Source organism: Mastacembelus armatus, chromosome 11 (assembly GCF_900324485.2).
Source record: "Mastacembelus armatus chromosome 11, fMasArm1.2, whole genome shotgun sequence".
Taxonomy (NCBI): domain Eukaryota; kingdom Metazoa; phylum Chordata; class Actinopteri; order Synbranchiformes; family Mastacembelidae; genus Mastacembelus; species Mastacembelus armatus.
The window spans coordinates 1,071,794-1,091,575 of record NC_046643.1 but is presented as its reverse complement, the minus strand read 5'-3'; the positions used below and the strand labels follow the sequence as shown (position 1 = coordinate 1,091,575).

The 19,782-nt window shown below is 43.7% G+C and overlaps 1 protein-coding gene across 4 annotated transcripts in view; it reads right to left on the bottom strand.

Moving 5' to 3' along the window:
- The window catches only part of arhgef2a (Rho guanine nucleotide exchange factor (GEF) 2a), a 72,706-nt gene that overhangs the window by 38,706 nt on the left and 14,218 nt on the right, over nt 1-19,782 (bottom strand). For 3 of the 4 annotated variants that reach the window (XM_026300158.2, XM_026300157.2, XM_026300156.2), the window contains exons 2-3: nt 11,500-11,662; nt 11,060-11,127 (exon numbers count right to left, since the gene is read on the bottom strand). In XM_026300158.2, coding sequence (XP_026155943.1) covers nt 11,060-11,127; nt 11,500-11,662 — 231 coding nt within the window. Of the gene's footprint in view, nt 1-3,778; nt 3,926-11,059; nt 11,128-11,499; nt 11,663-19,782 lie in introns of those variants that run through there. The other variant, XM_026300159.2, reaches the window with a different exon arrangement.

The following is a 19,782-nucleotide window of genomic DNA, read 5'->3' as shown; positions in this document are numbered from 1 at the left end:
ACTTCTGGCTCTCTGCTGTGTACTGTACTTACTGTTGCAACAGCGCAAATTCCCCATTGCGGGACAAATAAAGGTTTTCTTATCTTATACATGTATTTATATGGCTTAGTGCTTTTACCAGTGCATGGTGTTACACCATTGTCTTTTTTCATTTTATTTCATTTTTAATTATATTTTAATTTTTATAACTTAACAAAAACACAAAGAGAGAGCTACTGTACAAACTCCACAAAACTCAACCTTGATACAACCACCAATACACAACATTAAACAATATTTTTTAAACAGCTTTGCAATAGCAAATAATCCAGTTCTCACAGAGAGACACATATGCATGTCCAGATATATCTCCAGTTCCCGCAGGTGCCATGATGATACTGCCCACACAGGCTGAAACTGCCCATACACTATCATCACATGTACAATAAGTCTGATATAAGAGGTATGTGAAAAAAACAGTACTTGAAGCCTCCTATAAGAGGAGTACATAAATCAACAGTTGCACAGTTGCAGCTGAGCCAAGTAAATGAAATATTTCTTCCCAAAATGTTTTAACTTTTAACTGTTTAATGGATGGTTTTATTTGGTTGTCTTCTGATCCTGATTTAAAACCATCTATCAAGCTCTGGAGAGATACAGGAGCCTTTCAATCTGTGTGAAATACTGTATTATAAGCTAAATTACCATCAGTGCAATATACTGTAGTCACTTTACTTGGTATTTATTATTTATCCATATACAGTGGGTACGGAAAGTATTCAGACCCCTTTAAATTTCACTCTTTGTGTCATTGCAGCCATTTGCCAAAATCAAAAAAGTTCATTTTATTTCTCATTACTGTACACTCAGCACCCCATCTTGACAGAAAAAAACAGAAATGTAGAAATTTTTGCAAATTTATTAAAAAAGAACAACTGAAATATCACATGGTCATAAGTATTCAGACCCTGTGCTCAGTATTGAGTAGAAGCACCCTTTTGAGCTAGTACAGCCATGAGTCTTCTTGGGAATGATGCAACAAGTTTTTCACACCTGGATTTGGGGATCCTCTGCCATTCTTCCTTGCAGATCCTCTCCAGTTCTGTCAGGTTGGATGGTGAACGTTGGTGGACAGCCATTTTCAGGTCTCTCCAGAGATGCTCAATTGGGTTTAGGTCAGGGCTCTGGCTGGGCCAGTCAAGAACGGTCACAGAGTTGTTCCGAAGCCACTCCTTTGTTATTTTAGCTGTGTGCTTAGGGTCATTGTCCTGTTGAAAGGTGAACCTTCGACCCAGTCTGAGGTCCTGAGCACTCTGGAAGAGGTTTTCTTCCAGGATATCTCTGTACTTGGCCGCATTCATCTTTCCTTCAATTGCAACCAGTCGTCCTGTCCCTGCAGCTGAAAAACACCCCCACAACATGATGCTCCCACCACCATGTTTCACTTTAGGGATTGTATGATGAGCAGTGCCTGGTTTTCTCCACACATACCGCTTACAATTAACGCCAAAAAGTTCAATCTTGGTCTCATCAGACCAGAGAATCTTATTTCTCATAGTCTGGGAGTCCTTAATGTGTTTTTTGGTAAACTCTATGCGGGCTTTCATGTGTCTTGCACTGAGGAGAGGCTTCCGTCGGGCCACTCTGCCATAAAGCCCCAACTGGTGGAGGGCTGCAGTGATAGTTGACTTTGTGGAACTTTCTCCCATCTCCCTACTGCATCTCTGGAGCTCAGCCACAGTGATCTTTGGGTTCTTCTTTACCTCTCTCACCAAGGCTCTTCTCCCATGATTGCTCAGTTTGGCTGGACGGCCAGGTCTAGGAAGAGTTCTGGTGGTCCCAAACTTTTTCCATTTGAGGATTATGGAGGCCACTGTGCTCTTAGGAACCTTGAGTGCTGCAGAAATTCTTTTGTAACCTTGGCCAGATCTGTGCCTTGCCACAATTCGCTCTCTGAGCTCCTTGGGTAGTTCCTTCGACCTCATGATTCTCATTTGCTCTGACATGCACTGTGAGCTGTAAGGTCTTATATAGACAGGTGTGTGCCTTTCCTAATCAAGTCCAATCAGTTTAATTAAACACAGCTGGACTCCAATGAAGGAGCAGAACCATCTCAAGGAGGATCAGAAGAAATGGACAGCATGTGAGTTAAATATGGGTATCACTGCAAAGGGTCTGAATACTTATGACCATGTGATATTTCAGTTGTTCTTTTTTAATAAATTTGCAAAAATTTCTACATTTCTGTTTTTTTCTGTCAAGATGGGGTGCTGAGTGTACATTAATGAGAAATAAATTTTTGATTTTGGCAAATGGCTGCAATGACACAAAAAGTGAAAAATTTAAAGGGGTCTGAATACTTTCCCTACCCACTGTACTGTAAATATCCATAGGCACATGTTGTCATGAACAGGGGGAAATGAGGACCAATAATTGTCCTCTTGGGCAAAAACATTCCTTTTCTCCAATCACGAAACAAGAGACAAATAGATATAGCTTGACCTGGACTCCCTGGTCGTTAACTTGAATCAAACAAAATCCTCTTGGGCAAAAACATTCCTTTTCTCCAATCATAAAACAAGAAGCAAACTTACATAGCTTGGCTTGGGTGGAACAACACAAAAAGGTCCTTGTGATAAGCTTACAAGGGCCGAGCCACATAGACCGGATCAGTGCAAGATAACCAACTTCGCTGTAGACGAGCTGGCTCGATCTGTCTGGTTTCACTTGGGAGACATGGAACGTGGGATGTATGCGCATTGTCCTGGGTAGTTGGAGTCTGATAGCAGCAGGGTTTATAACTTTGGTTATAGGAAATGGGCCGATGAACCGGGGGGCTAGTTTGGGGCATGTCACCTTAAGCGGGATGTCTTTTGACGATAGCCATACCTTTTGTCCTGGTTTGTTCACAGGTGCTGGTCATCTTTTCTTATTCGCCTGTTGTACGTAGCTGGACACTAAGCTCAGGAGAGCTTGTCTGACTCTTCTCCACACCAAATGACACCTGCGGAGCGTGCTGCTCCAGATGGAAGTGTGGCTTGTGATATCTGGGGTTCAAACGGGTGGTTGGTATCCACAAATGACTTGGAACAGGGAGAGTCCTGTAGCTGCAGATGGTAAGCTGTTATGAGCATAGTCTACCCATGTTAAGGTTACTTGCCCAGGATTTGGGATCTCTGGAGCAGAGGATATGGAGGCCTGTCTCCAACTTCTGGTTTAGCCTTTCTGTTTGGCCATTAGACTGGGGATGGAAATCAGAAGATAGGCTGATGGTTATGCCCAACAATTTGCATAACTCCTTCCAAAACTTGGCTATGAACTGTGGGCCTCTATCAGAGACTATGTCCTGTGGGATGCCATGGAGTCAGAAAATGTGATTTACTAGAACCTGGGCAGTGGTTGAGGCTGAGGGTAATTGCGAGAGTGGAACAAAGTGTACCATTTTGGAGAAACGGTCGACAATGGTTATGATAGTGTTCATACCTCGGGAGGTAGGTAGGCCAGTAACGAAGTCAATGGATATGTGAGACCAGGGGCGTTTTGGGATAGGTAAGGGACGGCGGAATCCTGCAGGTGCTTGGTGTGACGTTTTGGCTTGGGCGCACACAGGGCAGGCCGTGACATACTCCTGAATGCCCTTCTTGATGTCTGGCCACCAGATTCAAGGACTACCCTGAGGGTGCGCGTGACGGATGATGGACATGGAGATTGGAGGCATGAAAGAATTCCAAGACCTTGGACCTGAGTTGGGCAGGAACATACATACAGCGAGGGGGACATGATGAAAGTGCAGGGTTACCTGTGTTGGCCTGGATAACCTCCTGTTCAGTGGCTAGTCAAGCTGCTCCCAGGCGGGCCAAGCTAGGCAGGATGTACTTGGGTGTTTCTTCTTTGTCAGGTGGAGCATGAATGCAGGAAAGGGCATCTGCTTTGTTGCTCTTGGAGCCTGGATGGAATGACAGGGTGAAATTAAAACGTTAAAAAAAAATGGACCAATGTGCTTGCCGAGAGTTGAACCTTTTTTGCTGTTCTGAGGTATTCTAGGTTCTTATGATTGGTGAGTACTGTGAAAGGATTAGCGCCCACTAGCCAGTGCCACCATTCCTCCAGTGCTAGTTTGACTGCTAGCAGTTCTCTGTTGCCTACGTTGTAATTGCTTTCTGAAGTGGAGAGTTTCTTGGAAAAGAAGGCACAAGGATGGAGTTTGGAGTCTGAAGGAGCATGTTGGGATATGACTGCTCCCACACCAGTATCAGAGGTGTCCACTTCAACTATGAACGGCAATTTGGGGTCAGGGAATCTAAGGATGGGGGTTGAAGTAAACCTTGCCTTTAGAGTTTATAAAGCTTCCTTGGCTTCTGGGTTCCAAACGAAACGGACATGAAGGGACGTGAAGGGGAGTTGCTATGATACTGTAATTCTTAATAAACTTTCGATAAAAGTTGGCGAACCCTAGGAAACTTTGCAATTGCTTACGGGTGGATGGTAGTGGCCAGTCCTTTACCACCTGAATCTTTGAGGGATCCATGCTGATTTACCCTGGTGCTAACACGAAACCTAAAAAGGATGTCTGATGTGTGTGGAACTCGCATTTCTCCACCTAACGTCATCACCTTCCCTGATACGGACGAGATGGTATGCGTTACGGAGGTCTAGCTTAGTGAATATCTTGGCTCCTTGTAATAATTCGAAGGCAGATGATATGAGTGGCAGGGCATATCGGTTCTTTATTGTGATATTATTGAGTCCTTGGTAATCTATGCATGGCCTTAGCCCTCCGTCCTTTTTGTCCACAAAGAAGAATCCAGCTCCAGCTGGTGACTTGGATGACAGCTAGGAAATCCTGGATGAATTGTTGCATGGCATCCTTTTCAGGTCCTGAGAAGGAGTAGAGGTGTCCCTTAGAGGTGTCTGTGCCAGGCAAGAGTTCTATGGCGACACTGTGAAATCATGGTCATGGTCGATGTGGGGTTGCGAGGTGGTCCAGGTCTTGTGAAAACCTCCTTTCTTGAGATCATGGTAAACTCTGGGGACTTTAGACAGGTCTGGATCGTACGTATCCTGTGAATGAGAGGGATTTAGTGCGGTGCGAATACATGTGATATGACAGGAAGGGCTCCACCCCAAATCCAAGGATGGATTTACCTGTTACCCAATCCAGGTGAGGGTTGTGAAGCTGTAGCCAGGGAATGCCCAAGACCACGGATGAAAGCAGAGAGTCTATGATTTGGAAGGAGACATACTCTTGATGATTTTCTAAAGACATGAAGACTGGTTTTGTTATGAGTTTGGTGCAAAATGGTATCATTAAGAGCCCTCACCTGGAGGATTTGGTAAAGGTGTTTGGTCTCAAGATGGAGCAGAACTGGGACATGAAATTAGCGTCTGCTCCGGAGTCAAAGAGGACTTGTAACTGTTGGTGAGGCATTGCACCAATAGTGACAGTGGTGAGGGATCGTGAGACCATATCTTTGATCAATGTTCGGCTCAGCAGGGTCCTCACTCCCTTACTGAGCCTGGTCTTTTGATGGACAACTCTGCACCATGTGTCCAGGTGCCCCACAGTAAAAACATAGTCTCATTATGCGTCTTCGCTCCCTCTCTGTTTGGGTTAATTTATTGTGTCCTAGTTGCATGATTCTGGTACGGCAGTCTTAAAAGGAGGTGGTGCATACGGTGAATACATATGTTGCCAGAAGTGTTTTTGTTCATACTGTTGTTTTTGGAATCATTGATCTAGACATGAAGTCACCATGATATCTGCCTAAAGGAGAAAGCTTGGGCTCGGGACCTTCCTTTCGCCTGGGTGGTGGTGGTGAAACAGGTAGGGGAAGCTGCATCCATGAAAGATAAGGCCTGGAGTACTTGGGTTAGTTGAGCAGAGACATGATCAACAGATTGAGCAATATTGCTAAGCTTTTCCTCATGGACTTGAATGGCTGACTCAATACTAGAGCACCACGGCGACTGAGTGGGTGAGGCACGGCCCATATTGGCCAGATTGTACTGTCATGAACCGGGGGAAATGATGACCAATAAATTGCCAAACCACAACTCAGGTGTAAAGGTTTTATTTCTTTCTTTATGCAAATGGTATTGGGTGCACCTGATGGAGTAATCAGGAGGTACAGGGTAAACTGAAGTATCTATTGTTGGTTTGATAACTGGCTCAGCCTGGATCTGGTAACACCAAAGGAGCCAAGACAGATGGGAAATGGAGTCCAGGTTGCAGTTCCACAGAGCAAGATCTGGTGGCGTAGTTTCCTTGATCGAAGGCTCCCAGGTGATCTGGTACAACACAACTCAGAGAATCCAAAGATCGTGATTATTAATTCAATTCAATTCAATTCAATTCAATTTTATTTGCATAGCCCCAAATCACAATACAAATCATCTCAAGGCACTTTACAAGAACTAAAAACTAAAAACCCAACAAATCCCTTATGAGCAAGCACTTGGCGACAGTGGAAAGGAAAAACTCCCTTTAATGGAAGAAAAAACCTCCAGCAGAACCGGGCTCAGTTTGGGCGGCCATCTGCCTCGACCGGCTAGGTTATTAGTATTATTAATAAAAAACACCTCCAACAGAAATAGGGAAACTAATGTCCTTGGAGGGAAACTACTCAAACAGAACAAAATGGCATCTCACCGCGGGGTAACTTGGGATCAAACAATTGCTCTTGGGCAGAAAACTCCTCTTTATCGAATCATGAAACCAGAAACAAATAGATGTATCTTGACATGGAATTCCTGGTCCTTAACATGGTTCAAACAAAAATCCTCTTGGGCAAAAACATTCCTTTTCTCCAATCATGAAACAAGAGACAAATAGACATAGCTTGGCTTGGGTGGAACAAGACAAAAAGGTCCTCGTGATCGGCAGCTTACAAGGGCAAGGCCGCATAGACCGGATCAGTGCAAGATAACCAACTTCGCTGAGTGCATTATAGACAATCTGGCAGTTTATCTGTGGCTGTGAGAAGGTACATATGCTGTGACCAGAGGAGAGAGAACAGGTGAAATCAATTACATAATCAAGTAACAGTAGACGAGTGGGTGACCAAACCAGGCATGAATTTTCAAAATAAGAGCATGGAACAGGAAGTAAAGCTGCCGATCATCACATATATTGTACACACGTTGTATGCTTTTTGTAGCTTTATAGTTTTATTCCACTTAGTTTTTTTTATATTTTAAATTTCTTATTTATCTTACACCTTTGTACTTTGTATTTGTACTTACAAAGTTGCTTATAAAGCAACAATGCAATTTCTCCATTGTGGGACAAATAAAGGTTTTCTTATCTTATCTTACCTTGTTGATTTGGTTATTTTGTAGTTCCATTTGGTCTCAGCACTTTGCCCAGCTCAAGGAAGCGTTAGAGTGGCTATTGGCTATAAATTTGACAGAAAATCTTTCGAAGTGTGAATTTGGACAAGCTACAGTGAGATACTTGGGCAAAGTTGTTGGCCATTGACATGTGTCTCCAGCAGGAGCGAAAGTTGAGGCCCTTGTAAATTTTGCTGTGCCATCATCCAGGAGGGAACTAAAACGGTTCCTAGGAATGGCAGGTTATATTATTAAATTTTGTTATTGTGGCTGCACCTTTAACGAACCTGCTTAGCCCAGTTAAGGTCCTTCTTAATGGTAAATCCCACAATCTTAAAGTCAGTCACCCTCTCCCAATCCCCGTTAATAAACAGATGGAGGATGTCTGTTTTGTTTTTGGTCTTGGTGTTGTTGAGGACCAGGTTGTTTTCCCTACACCACTCAGCCAGCCTCTCCACCTCATCCTGGTACGTGGACTCATCCCCCCCGGAGATGATCCTGGCCACGGTGAAATTGTCTGCGAACCTAATGATGGCATTTCTGGGGTGAGAGGGGCAGCAATTGTGTGTATACAGGATGAAGAGCAGGGGGCTCAGCACACACCCTGAGGGGTGCCAGTGCTGAGGTTGAGGGCTGTGGAAATCTGGGTACCCAACCTAACCCTCTGTGAGCAGTCTGATAAGAAGTCCAAAATCCACCTGCAGATGGAGTTTGATAGTCCAATAGCTACGGGTTTGTGCACTACCTTGTATGGGAGTATGTTATTGAAAGCAGAAGAAAAATCCACAAACAGGAGTCTAACATCCATCTAACATAGGATGGGACAGAGCGGCATGGAGGGCAATGGCCACTGCATCCTCTGTGGATTTATTTGGCCTGTAAGCAAACTGATGTCTGTTAAGTGTTGATGGAAGCCAGGAAATGACTCATCAAACTAATAGCATGTACAAAACAATCTGCCTGTAAGAGCTCCTTATATGTTGTAGGTTTAAACATGTTGTGTTGTTGTCCTCAGGCACTTCATAATAATGGGAGTAAGTGCCACTGGTCTGTAGTCATTGTGGCTGCTGATGTTTGACTTTTTGGGCAGAGGAACTATCATGGAGGATTTCAGGCAGGGGGGAACGGGAACACTTGACTGTAGTGGGGACCTATTGAATATGTTGGTGACCCAGAACCAGGTAAGCTTGTCTGCACAGTTATTAAGCACCTGTCTCGCAACACCATTGGATCCAGTAGCTTTCCTTGGGTTCACCAACTTCTGTGTGCGCCGCACCTCGTGCTCAACCACCGTGATGGAAGGGCCTGAGCAGACAACTGTAGTGTAGCTGCATCTGGTAGTTCCACTTTGAATCGGACAAAGAAGTGGTTCAGCCCCTTCATTGGCGACCGCGAGATTAGGTCTATAGTTGGTAATGTCCTGAGGCCACACCTGCCTCATGTTACTACCGAGGTGGTCTTACATCTTCCTTTTGTAGTCCAATTTGACCCTTGAGATTCCTTCTTCAGGTTGGCTCTGGCAGCACTGTTCCTTCAACATGGTTGAAGTCCCCAGCAATAACATGCTTCAGAATACCTATCTTGCTGGCTACTAATAGTGCTGTGCAAAACTCCCAAGGCTGAGTTAGCATTAGCATTAGGTGGTACATACACTGCAATTAACATGATCACAGTGAACTCCACATGCTGATGTAATTTAGGGCACAAAGTTTATAGGTCAACATGGTTGAAGTCCCCAGCAATAACATGCTTCAGAATACCTATCTTGCTGGCTACTAATAGTGCTGTGCAAAACTCCCAAGGCTGAGTTAGCATTAGTATTAGGTGGTACATACACTGCAATTAACATGATCACAGTGAACTCCTTCTTCAGGTTGGCTCTGGCAGCACTGTGTAGTGCCCCATCACCAGACCTGACAGCAATGTTCCTCTCTTGCAACAGGCACCGCACCTCTCCTCACCTACTAATAGTGCTGTGCAAAACTCCCAAGGCTGAGTTAGCATTAGCATTAGGTGGTACATACACTGCAATTAACATGATCACAGTGAACTTCTTCAGGTTGGCTCTGGCAGCACTGTGTAGTGCCCCATCACCAGACCTGACAGCAATGTTCCTCTCTTGCAACAGGCACCGCACCTCTCTGGTCATCCAGGGTTTCTGGTTAGCATAAACCCGGATGCTTTTGTCCACAGTAACAGTATCTGTGCAGTGTTTGATGTAGCCCAGAACAGCTGCCGTGTGCTCCTCCAGGTCTGGGTGCTCAAACATATCCCAGTTAGTTCATTCAAAACAATCCTGCAGCTGTTCATGGGCACCTTTAGGCCAAATTTTAAAAGTCCTTGTAGTAATCAAAGTCTGTTTCCTGAGGGGGTGTAGGCTGGTGCCAGGACCAGGGACATGTGGTCTGACTGGCCCAGATGCGGTATCTGAATAGCCCCGTAGCCCTTTTTGATGTCGGAATACAACTTGTCCAATGTATTTGCTCTTCTAGTGGCACGTTTCACATGCTGATGTAATTTAGGGCACAAAGTTTATAGGTCAACATGGTTGAAGTCCCCAGCAATAACATGCTTCAGAATACCTCTCTTGCTGGCTACTAATAGTGCTGTGCAAAACTCCCAAGAGTTAGCATTACCATTAGGTGGTACATACACTGCAATTAACATGATCACAGTGAACTCTCTTGGGAGGTAAAAGGGTCTGCATTTGACTGTCACAAATTCCACATCAGGGGAGCAGTGACTGTCCATAATCTTCGTGTTAGTACACCAGTTGTTATTGACATATATGGATAGCCTCGCTCCTTTGCTCTTATTCGAGTCTCTGCTTCTGCCATGCCGATGCACTGTATAGCTCTCAAAGATCATCAGAACACAACAGTCCTTGACGAGCCTTGACAAGCCAACCTGTAGCCTCAGTTCATCAATTTTGCCAGGGATCTTACATTGGCAAGAAAAATACTGGGGAGTGGTGGCTACTTTGCAACCCTGCTTTTGCCTTCTGTCCCTGCGCTGCCACTGTGTCCTCTTTGTTAGGATAATCATCCACGGAGAGCCCAGTGTCCTAGCTATATCTGTGGGTATGTTGTGGGAGCGAAAAAAGTCTGCTGTAACAGCATGTTCGCCCCATAATCCTATGTGATGTGTATGTTTTGTCTAGTGGTCCACTTACCGTGTACACTGACCATAGCCCTTTTTTCTACATAGCATGATGAATTCTAATCAGCGTTTGATGTGATGGAGTGTAAGTGTTGGTACACTTATAGGAACTGTTTGCATGCATTTTCAAGGATTTATTTCTATTGCTACAAAAAAATTGGAAGGAACCCATAACTTCATCTCTGGCATTTTAGCATGCATTGTGCAACATTTGCAGTTGCAATCAGTTCTGCACAGATCATTCTCATCTCAAATGAGCATGTTGCCTGTAGTCCTGGACTCACATAGATCAGCACACACTTTGTATATTACTTGATGATGACCTCCCAGGTGTTTACAGCAGCCATATTCAGCTCTTGTTCTTTGTGGGGTCTTGGCAAATTCTGCTACTATTTGAGCAAATAATTATTCAAAGCATAAACTCCATTTCTGGTGATCAAGTTAGCCCATTATCACACACTGTAAAGAAGTTGCTAGCTTAGGTCCTCCCGACACTGAAGTATTACTTCAATTCACTCTTTAGATGAAACTCCAATTATATCAACTCCCTAAACATATATTTTGTTGATTTGTGGTGCAGCCTGTGTCTTACCCTCTGTTTCATTTTGATGCAGTTTGGCAAAGTGTCTCGACAGCGATTGTGGATAGTGACATTGCATGCTAGAAAAAAATAAAGACATAAGATATAAAAGCAAACATAAAGAAAACAAACATATATCTCATTTTCTTTTGTGTTTCAGCAGCTCAGCAGTTTACTACATTCAGAATTCAAGTATATGGTCAAAGAAGAGAATACAAACCCTTTTGTATTGGCTGCTCACTGTTTGTGGGTGTGTGTGTTTACTCTTAAAATTGCTTTCTTATGCTTGAGCATTAGAGAGTGCACACATTTTTTTCAGCAGATAACTGCATAGTCACAATGAAGAAATAACTGAGTGACTTTTTACTAATTCAATACCTTTCCTGTTAGGCTTTTTGTTACTCTCACTCTATATATGTAAATTCAGGAGATGCAGTGACTGCGTTACTTACTAGGGCAGCTGAGTGCCTCCTTTGCAGTAATACTCTTGTTACATGCTGTACAGAGTGTAGTTCCTGACACTGTCAGTGAGGTGAAGAGGTGACCATTGTTGTAACTGGCCTCCCTCTCCCTTGCAGCCTTCTCTTGTTCCCTCATGCGTTCTCGCTCTTTGTTCTGGAAAAGAAATATGAACAAAATGTGAGAATGACTGAAAATGTGCAGGCTGTCATGGTAACAGCAACACAACTTCACTGTGGATGTGTCAAACTACCTGTGACAAATTACTGCAACATCCACTGTTGTAATATTATAATCAAATGGGGAGAGTTGACATTCACCAGAGAGACGGTAATGCTACATGCAATAATGCTAATAATAATAATCCTAGATGCAAAAAGCATTTCCCATCTCAAAGTGTGTTTATCAGCACTGTCTCAAAACCCACCACTGTCAGTGTAGCTGCTCCAGGGTATCTGCAGGTTTCTAAGAGCTAGATTTAAGACTTTAAGACCTTTTTAATACCACGCTGAATGAAATTTAAGACCAATTTTGGGAAATAAAACAAAACATCCCACAATACAACCAATTACCATAACACACTGTTTATTGATATAAACTGTTTACACACCGTTTGATTTATTGAGTAAAACAAAAATAAAATGCCAGGTGTTTTCCCACAGGTTTCCGCAGCCGCTTTGTCTTATTCACTTTTTTTTTCGAGTTTTAAATTTTTTTGCACAGCCTGCACCAGACCTCGAACACGTTGCCACTAACGGGACTTAACCACGGCGCAAAATTAGGGCAACCAATTGTCATTAAATTTCCATTTACCCATGGCAAAAGACTAATGCTGAAACTTTCCCGCAGTTCACGCAGCTGCCAGAAAGCATGTGTTAAATAAACTCCCATCAAACGCGTATTTTAGTTGGTTCGCCTATTTCGTTCTGCGTAACAAATACGCGAAAGGCTTTCAAATAAAATCTTCTTTATGGGGTCGGTTAGATTTCATTTTAAGACCTTTGAAACGCGAATTTAAGACACTTTAATGCTAATTAAGGCCTTAGTTTTATAATATGGAATTTAAGACTTTTTAAGGATCCGCGGACACCCTGTGCTCACTCTCAAACCTGTATTAATGAGAATGAAGGTCATTTGAGCAAACTGTTTATCTGCTATTTGTTACGGTTGACTGGACAGATTAGAAAAAGCCACGGGTCTCTGATGAGCACGTTGCCAGTTCGTCTGCTTACCTACCCCGATAGTAAAGTGCTTCGCTAACCTTTCCTTGCAGGCTCCCTCCGTGAGCTACTGCCTGCTGTTCGGCGTACCTGCCTCCTACTGCCGGCTGCCTGTCTGTGGAACGCAGCTCTGTGTATCGCTGCCACCAGCTGCCCTGGCATTACCTGCCTCCTATCTAGTGGAGATTCCTCCGCCCGGATTGGCCGCCCTGCTTCACTACAGGCTTCAATGGTTTTCTCTCAGTGCGAAACGCTTTGAGTTCATCACCTCTTAAAGACTTATTATTTAATAAAGACTTGTGTGCCTTGGACCTGCATGTGGGTTCTACCCTCTCTCATTTCGTAACAGAACAAACTGGCCAACTATGGACCCTATGGACCCTCTTGCCCACAGTTGCCACTCCTGAGCCCCAGCCCTGGGCGACAAGCCAGCCGCTTTCGCCGGCCTCCTCCACTCAGCACGACTTGTATGAGCCAGACCCAGAGCCCTATCGCCGAGGATTCCTCCAGCAGTGCACCAATGTGTTTGAGGTACCCTGCACCTTCCCAGATAAGTCACACATCTGTCATTGCTGTCATTGTGGCATTGTTACGAGATTGGGTGTTAGCTTGGGCACAGGCCCAGTCAGCATCCCGGTCTTTAGCTAGCCTCACCCTGGAGAAATTTTTAGACAGGTTCCACCAGGTGTTTGACCACCCTGACCACGCACAGCGGCTGATCATCTTCTCTCCCTCCGACAGGGGGCTTGGAGTGTATTTGATTATGCCATTAAGGCCTCTTAGCCTGCGTTACCCATGCGACTGAGCTGCTAACTCTCCTCCTGTCAGGTAACCATCGGGAGGAGATAAGCTTTAAAATTATTTCTTCTCTTCTTATGTCCACTAGTGCTAGCCTATCCCTGGCTCTGGCTAGCATTACCCTGACATTGACTGGGTTCTGGGTAAAGTCGTGGGCTGGAGCACTTATTGTCTGTCATCCTGCCTCCGCTTCACTCTTAACCTGGCAGCCGAGTCAGACACTCCAGCTGAGATGCCACCTGACCTGTTGCAGGTCCCGGGCTGCTATCATGACTTGGCTGCTGTCTTTAATAAGGATGAGGCATTATCTCTTCCCCCGCACCGTCCATACGACTGCACCATTGACCTCCTCCCAGGGGCGATGTTTCCGTCTAGCCGGCTTTATAGCCTTTCATGCCCAGAGAGAGAGGCAATGGTAAAATATATAAGGGAGTCCCTAGGCATTAGGGACCCAGCCTGGGTTCAGGAGGCAGACACTCTCTGTACTTTTAAGGCTAGACTTAAAACCTTCCTCTTTGACAAAGCATATAGTTAGGGCTGGCCTCAGGCAACCCTGAACCATCCCTTAGCTATGCTGCTATAGGCCTAGACTGCCCGAGGATCATCGGTGCACTGAGTTCCCCTACCCTAAAATAAAATTAAATTGAATTGAATTGAATTGAATTGAACCTGCGTAACGCATACCACCTCATTCATATGCAAGGGGGAGACGAGAGGAAGACCGCTTTTAAAACGCCTCACTTTGAGTCTTGCATTATGCCTTAATTAACTACCTTAACCAAATCCTGGTTTTCTCGTGCACCTTGGATGACCATACCACATACATCTGCCAGGTGTTGCAAAGGCTTCTCTAGAACCTGTTGTACATCAAGGTAGAGTAGTGAGAGTTTCACCACCCTGTAGTTTGATGCCTCGGTTTTATTATAGAGGCCGGGCCGGTGTGTGCTGACCCCAAGAAGGTTCGCGCAGTGGTAGACTGGACAAACAGGTTGTCTGTTATTCTCCTCACTACCATGGCCTCAGATTCACCAGTTTTTACCTTGATCTCCTCTGTGTTGCCGAACAAACCCAGAAGATTGCTGATCACAGACTTGTTTTTCCCATGCTAAGATAAGTAGGTCTACCCTCGAACCTCAGTGTGCCGACAATGCCATCCCTGCTGAGGTTCCAGTCCTGCATCCAGAGCCTCAGTGCGTCGACAGCATTCCCGCTGAGGTCCCCTTCGAGCTTCCAGAGTCGCTGCCGCAGCCGGCCGAACCACCGGATGCCCCAGGGCCGTCCGGACCACAGCCACCGGAGGCCCAAGGGCCGTCCAGACCACAGTTTCCAGAGCTGTCCAAGCCACAGTTTCCAGGGCTGTCTGAGCCACAGTTTCCAGAGCTGTCCGAGCCACAGTTCCCAGAGAGTCCACAGTTTCCTGAGAGTCCACAGTTCCCTGAGAGGCCAGAGCCACCAGAGTGGCCTACAGCCACCACTAAACCCCAGTTACCAGAGTTTCCACAATTCAATTCAATTCAATTCAATTCAATTTTATTTGTATAGCGCCAAATCACAATACATATCATCTCAAGGCACTTTACAAAAACTAAAACTAAAAACCCAACAAATAACTTATGAGCAAGCACTTGGCGACAATGGATAGGAAAATCTCCCTTTAACAGAAGAAAAAACCTCCAGCAGAACCGGGCTCAGTTTGGGCGGCCATATGCCTCGACAGCCACCACAGAGTCCCCAGCTGCCACAGCTGCCACAGAATCCCCAGCCGTGACCGCCAGAGTGCCAAGCCAGAGTCCAGCGCTGCGGAGCCAGAGTCCTGCGCTGAGGAGCCAGACCGAGAACCCGGGTCTAGCACTGAAGGGCTAGAGCCAGTGCCGCCTCCTTGGTCAGCACCTCCTTGGCCGATTCCTGGATCTGCCTGCTCAAGACGGTCCAGGAGCCATGCTCGCCCGAGGGACTGTCCTCCAAACCGGCCCAAGGATCATGCTCGCCTAAGGGACCACCCTCCAGACCGGCCCAAAGATCATGCCTGCCTGAAGGGCCGTCCTCCAGACCAGCCCAAAGACCATGCCTGTCCGAGGTCCACACGAGCGACCTCGGACCCACGCCTGCCGGAGAGGCTGTCCATCCGAACGACTCTGGACTGGTTTCCCTTGGATTACACCTCATCAGCAACACCGGTCATTGTTCCTGTCAGAACCATATGGACAATGTTCCCCTTGTTCCTGTTTTGCCCTGCCCACCCGCCCTCTAGCTCTGTCTGCAACCTTGTCCGCCACAAGTTATCACTTGCTTCATTTCCATTGACGGGTCATTCAGCCCCTGCATTAAATCTGTTATTCTACTAAAATAAAGTCAGGCCTTGATACCTGAGAACCAGAGTGAGCGAGCCTCTCTACAGGCTTCAACGGTTTTCTCTCAGTTCAAGATGCTTTTGGGGTTTTGCATTTCCTACATATCAGTTGTTTTTATCTTTACACGGTTGAAATACTGTATGAAATATTTTAGAATATTAGTTCAGCCAAACGGCACTAGGAATTTTCCATCTAATAGTCCAAATTTGGTTTCCATCATTTAAAAGTAGATCCATTATTCCAATGATTGATCAAGATAGGCACTGAAATAATTTGGAGTCACTCCAGTCTGTTAATCAGAGCACACACTATATAATGAGTTAGTTATTCAAACTAATCACAAGGAATTTGTATGCATTTGAATGTATATCCTGTGTTTTCTATGAATGCCACATTTATAATCTAGAAGCTTTGCTTCAAAACTGAACTGATGGTGTAATGTGTATTTATATTCCTGTATGGTTTCATACAGTGTGAGTTTACTGTGTGTTCACTTGTGCTGGGTTTTCTCTCAGCTGAAGGCTGTGACTCAGAAAACAAGAAGCTCTCATAATGGTCACATGAGCATGATTGCAAAAGCAGAAGTGGACAGAGTGCTACAGGAAACATTTGTAACTGTAGATGGCTTCTTACTTTTGATGATGTTTATGTGCAGCAAACAACAGTTACATAAGTTACATTCTTATGTTTAAGAGTGACAATGACTTGGATATGTTTAGACATTAAAACTACTCAGTTACTGTATGTCTAGGCATTAAAATGACTTGGTTATATTTAGATATTACGTATTTGGTTAGGTTTGGGAAAAGATTATGACTTGTATTTTATTTGTCTAGAACCACCAGGGGTCACTAGAGGTCACTACGTACCATGGATGCATATTAATCAATTGTAACAATCTCCTCAGCTTTGTTTATGTCAGCGCTAATACTGCTAATGCTGCCAGTCACCATTGGATGCTGCCTCTCATTGCCTTCAGTAGGTGTAGTAAAGCCTGACCTATATATGGGACTGATGTACATGGATAATGCCTATTCAGTAGCATGACAACAGTCAAATTGGCTAAAATTCTTTTTAGGTTTTTTCTAACACCCCATCTACTGTTTCCTCCACCTGTACATTTGAATGTTTTAAAAGATCCCACGTAGTGATCTCTCCAGGGCAGACTGAAAATCAACCCTGAAATATGACCTAGCCCAGTCCAACACAGGCATGGGTGCTTATTTGGGGAGTATGGGCCAAATGCATTTGTGCTGTTGTGGCGTGTCGCCCTCTGTTGGCTTGCTGTCCAAAACATGCTAAACTATAATAAAGAAAAGTTAATGATACACTTATGGACATTCTGTGATTCTTCCGATTCACCAGAGATTCAATCCGCCTCTGGATCTCTCTGTTAATATGTCCCACCAGAAACAACAGTATAAAAGCCTGAGCCACATTGATTTCTTTACCCAAATGAGTTATCAAAACAACGATAAAAGGTATTGAAAAGAGTAAATAAATATAAATAAGCATTTTACAGTTTTCAACATAATCTTCTGTATTACACTCTTATTAGGTATGGTATTGGTGTAAAATTTGTGTTTTGTTTTTGTACTCTCGTGTGTGAAAAGACCTGATAGTCTGACTGAGTATTTTAGCTGTAGCATCGGTATAAGATGAGGTTTCATGGTGAGTCCTCTGTTTATAATTCTTTTTAAAATATTAACCATCCTGAAAAAATATAGAATTCAAATTAAAAATGATAGAACTGTTGACCTTGTTGTATCTTCATGATGGCTAGTTTGACATACCATTGGAAGGTTACAGAAATAAATTGCAAAGCTGGAAATTTTCTGTGCTCATTATGGTATAAAAGTCAATTTGAGCAAAATCATGTTTTTTTTAGAAGAGGGGGTATGCTTGATAAGGATGAAAAATCTATTTGGCAGGTTCGCAGATTGAGGTTGTCAACGGCTACAAAGATTTAGGTTTATGCTTCACACCTCAAAGTTGTCATGGAGGAAGACTAATCATGTGCCCCTTCACACCATAGTTATGTAATTTAGATAACAATATGCTATGGTTGATGGTGTGAAAAGCTTTTTGTAAATCCCTCCCCGGGGAGTCATGACAAAATGGTCACTAATATCATTTATTAATAATCCAGGATGCAAAATACTCTCAAAATCATTAACAAATATGTTATATATATTAATGTGGCACAGTCAATATACTGGGTTGTAGTATCACTGGAAACATGCATCTGCTGTACCAACTATTTCAGGAATCATCAGTTACTGCTAGACCACAAGGATTAAGTAAATCTATATTAAAGTCACCACATATCAACATAGTTTTATCAGTTCCAATATCTAATAACTCTTCAATTCTGTTTTTAAATGTGACTATATTAGACCCTTGTGCTCTGTAAACACAAGCAACAATTATATTTAGGTTTTTCTCCAGTTCAATCTCCACTGCCACACATTATGCCCTCAATAGCCACAGACATATATGGCTGGAGAACATCAAGAAACATCAAGAATGAGGTTACGCCTTCGTGAGTGGGGTTCAGCCTTCAGAAGTCAGGTTTGGCCTGCAGGAGTCAGGTTTGGCCTTCAGGAGTCGGGGGCGTTTCACATTCAATCACGTTCAAAGTATTATCTGAATACGGTATACGAACTGGATCCGGGCCAGAATCACATTAAAGCCACTACCTCGAATACAAGATATGGGTCCAATCCGGGCCACAACCACATTCAAAGTATTATCTAAATACAGTATATGAGCTGGATGTGGGCCAGAACCACATTAAAACTACTACCACAAATACAGGATATGGGTGAAATCCAGGCCACAATCACATTCAAAGTATTATCGAAATACAGTATATGAGCTGGATCCTTGCATATGCACACCTGCATGCAGCTTTGCTTTTCACAGCCTACACTACAATTGTGCGCAGGTTAATGCGCTTTGTATTCAACCCCTGTGCACGCCCATTTTAACCATAAACAGCCAATGCAATTCACAGTAAATGAGATTTGCATATAAATTAGGCAGGCATGCAGCTGTTCCTATATGGAGATGGTCCAGTAATTTCCTTTTCTGCAAGTTTAATAACAAAAATTAACTAGAAATGTTACACTGTCAAAAGACTGTAGCGCTCTATTTGTTCATGAAACAAATTCCGGTTCTTGCCGGAAATGACATCAGCATCATTTTCAATATTTATATGAAATACGAAATTATTTAAGTACAACAATTTAATAATTACTTAATCCAAACAATAACTTATTATACATCTATATAAATAAACAAATAACTTAAATGGCTCTTACACATCCAGTCCCTAATTGGTTGGCAAGTGACAAACCAATTATCATAGACATATTCAAATACTAAGAGCCGTTGAACTTTAAGATTTTAAATAAGAAATAGCAACTTAGTTCTTTCACATTTCCTTTGTCTTTCTTCTTGATGATGGAAGAAATGTCTACCACTAACACCATATCTCCTGGTTCAAAGTTTCTTTTAGGTATTACCCATTTACTGCGCTCTTCTAGAATGGGTAGGTACTCATGGCTCCCTCTACTCCAAAACAAATCAGCAGGATACTGGACTTGTTTCCAGCATTTTCTCACATACTGTTCCTCTTTTGTGAAGAGACCTGGTGGTTGGTGGTAGGTTGGGTTGAGTTTTCAACAACAGTAAACTGGTTAGGCATCAGAGGTTCAAGGTCATTTGGATTGTCTGATGCACTAATTATTGGTCTGTTGTTAATGATGTTTTCCACCTTGCACATGATGGTGTGGAGACTGTCATCATTGATAAACTGTTAGCGGTAAGTATCCTCCCTACTGTAAGGAATGAATTTCCTCTCATTGTTGATCTGCATTTTTGCATTTGATCCTGGAAAAAGACT